Source organism: Cyprinodon variegatus, unplaced genomic scaffold (genome assembly GCF_000732505.1).
Source record: "Cyprinodon variegatus isolate N-32 unplaced genomic scaffold, C_variegatus-1.0 Scaffold140, whole genome shotgun sequence".
In the NCBI taxonomy this organism is placed as follows: domain Eukaryota; kingdom Metazoa; phylum Chordata; class Actinopteri; order Cyprinodontiformes; family Cyprinodontidae; genus Cyprinodon; species Cyprinodon variegatus.
In genome coordinates, this window is record NW_015150593.1 from 1201361 (window position 1) to 1202800 (window position 1440).

At 37.7% G+C, this 1440-nt stretch overlaps 1 protein-coding gene across 1 annotated transcript in view; it reads right to left on the bottom strand.

Moving 5' to 3' along the window:
- LOC107086006 (FYVE, RhoGEF and PH domain-containing protein 6-like) overlaps nt 1-1440 on the bottom strand; it is a 29504-nt gene that overhangs the window by 5991 nt on the left and 22073 nt on the right. Inside the window, exons 9-12 of the mRNA XM_015376721.1 lie at nt 1293-1343; nt 1049-1107; nt 889-960; nt 731-799 (exon numbers count right to left, since the gene is read on the bottom strand). Coding sequence (XP_015232207.1) covers nt 731-799; nt 889-960; nt 1049-1107; nt 1293-1343 — 251 coding nt within the window. The remainder of the gene's footprint in view (nt 1-730; nt 800-888; nt 961-1048; nt 1108-1292; nt 1344-1440) is intronic.

Below are 1440 nucleotides of genomic sequence, written 5' to 3' on the forward strand. Positions count from 1 at the left end.
GGTTAAACCCAAAGGCCTTAGTGCCAATAGTTTCCAACAACATAAAGACGTCGGTGAAAGGCTGCAGCTGGGGCAAGGAGAGACTGAAGACTTCTTTCTCAACAGGTGGGATTGTTACTTTTTTGGCCCTTGAGAGTCAAGGATGCAATAGATCCACCATGGAACTGTATAATACACTTATACTTTGAATAAAGTGAAAAAGGTTTTTCTCATAGACTTTTCACCTCTGGTAGAATATAAATCATAGCAGGCAAACAGGATTAAATCTTAGGCTTTTAATCACATAATGATCGATCAATCATGTAAAAAAGGACAATTGCTGTCAGATAGATGATTCGATTAATTAATAAATAGTTAAATATATGAAATTATAGTAATAAATATTGATATGGTAATGTAATTTAAACTATACAGGACAGAGAGGCGAGGAATTAAAAGGTGGATGGATTAGTTTAGGATGACTGTTGCCACTCGGGAATCCATGGTGATTTGAAAACAGTCATTTTCTAAGCAGTGAGCTCTGATCTAATGACAGCCCAAAGCCTCGGATACATTCGGTCCTTATATCAAGCTGCAGCGTTACTTAAAACACAAAATGTTCTGCTGCATTCAGAAAGCAAAGCTCTTCATTTTAGACTGATTGTGCAGACGATTACGCAAAAGCACACAAACAGTTTACAGTGATTGTTACCAAAACAATAAGGACAAAAAAAGTAGCTGTTTAAAGTACCAGAAAGAACATTCTGGGCTGCATGACCTTCCGGGACAACTTCATCAGGAAACCCTCTTTGATAAAGACCTGGAGCATAAACATCAAAGATTTCTTTAAATTACAGTGATAGATTCTACATGTCAGATAGACACACCAATCTGCAGAGTGAAACTTACCCTTCCTGGTTGGATGATGACGTGGTGGCCGCTCAGACGATTTTGCACCTGGATCAGCTTCTCTAAGTTATCCTGGGGTGAAAACAAACACGAATCAGCAACATTTATAGGCTTTCCAAGGATACAAATAACCCCTTAAATGTTTTGATACGGCTCTCACCCCATGCTTCATGATGTCATTGGCGTGAGTGGCCACCTCTTTCAAAAGAGCGAGGGCAGCTGATTGGATTAAAAAGTGTTTTATGTCACGCTTTCAGATAAACCTTGAACATTTTCACGTTTTCTTACACAATATACCAAATATTTTACTTTAAAGCTAATTGGACATAAGAGAAAAAAAATATTCAAGGGACATGAGCTCTGTATGCTTCAGGGGACAAAATGAAACACAGCTAATAGTTTACCTTCAGTGTCTTTGTAGTCATCTGAGTCTTCTGACAGATTCTTCAGGTAGTCTGGAAAAATTAGAAAAGCACATGAATGGAAAACCTACGGAAGAGGATTAGGGCCACTGGAAAAAAAAAAAGTTAACCGATTTTTAAATTTTATTTC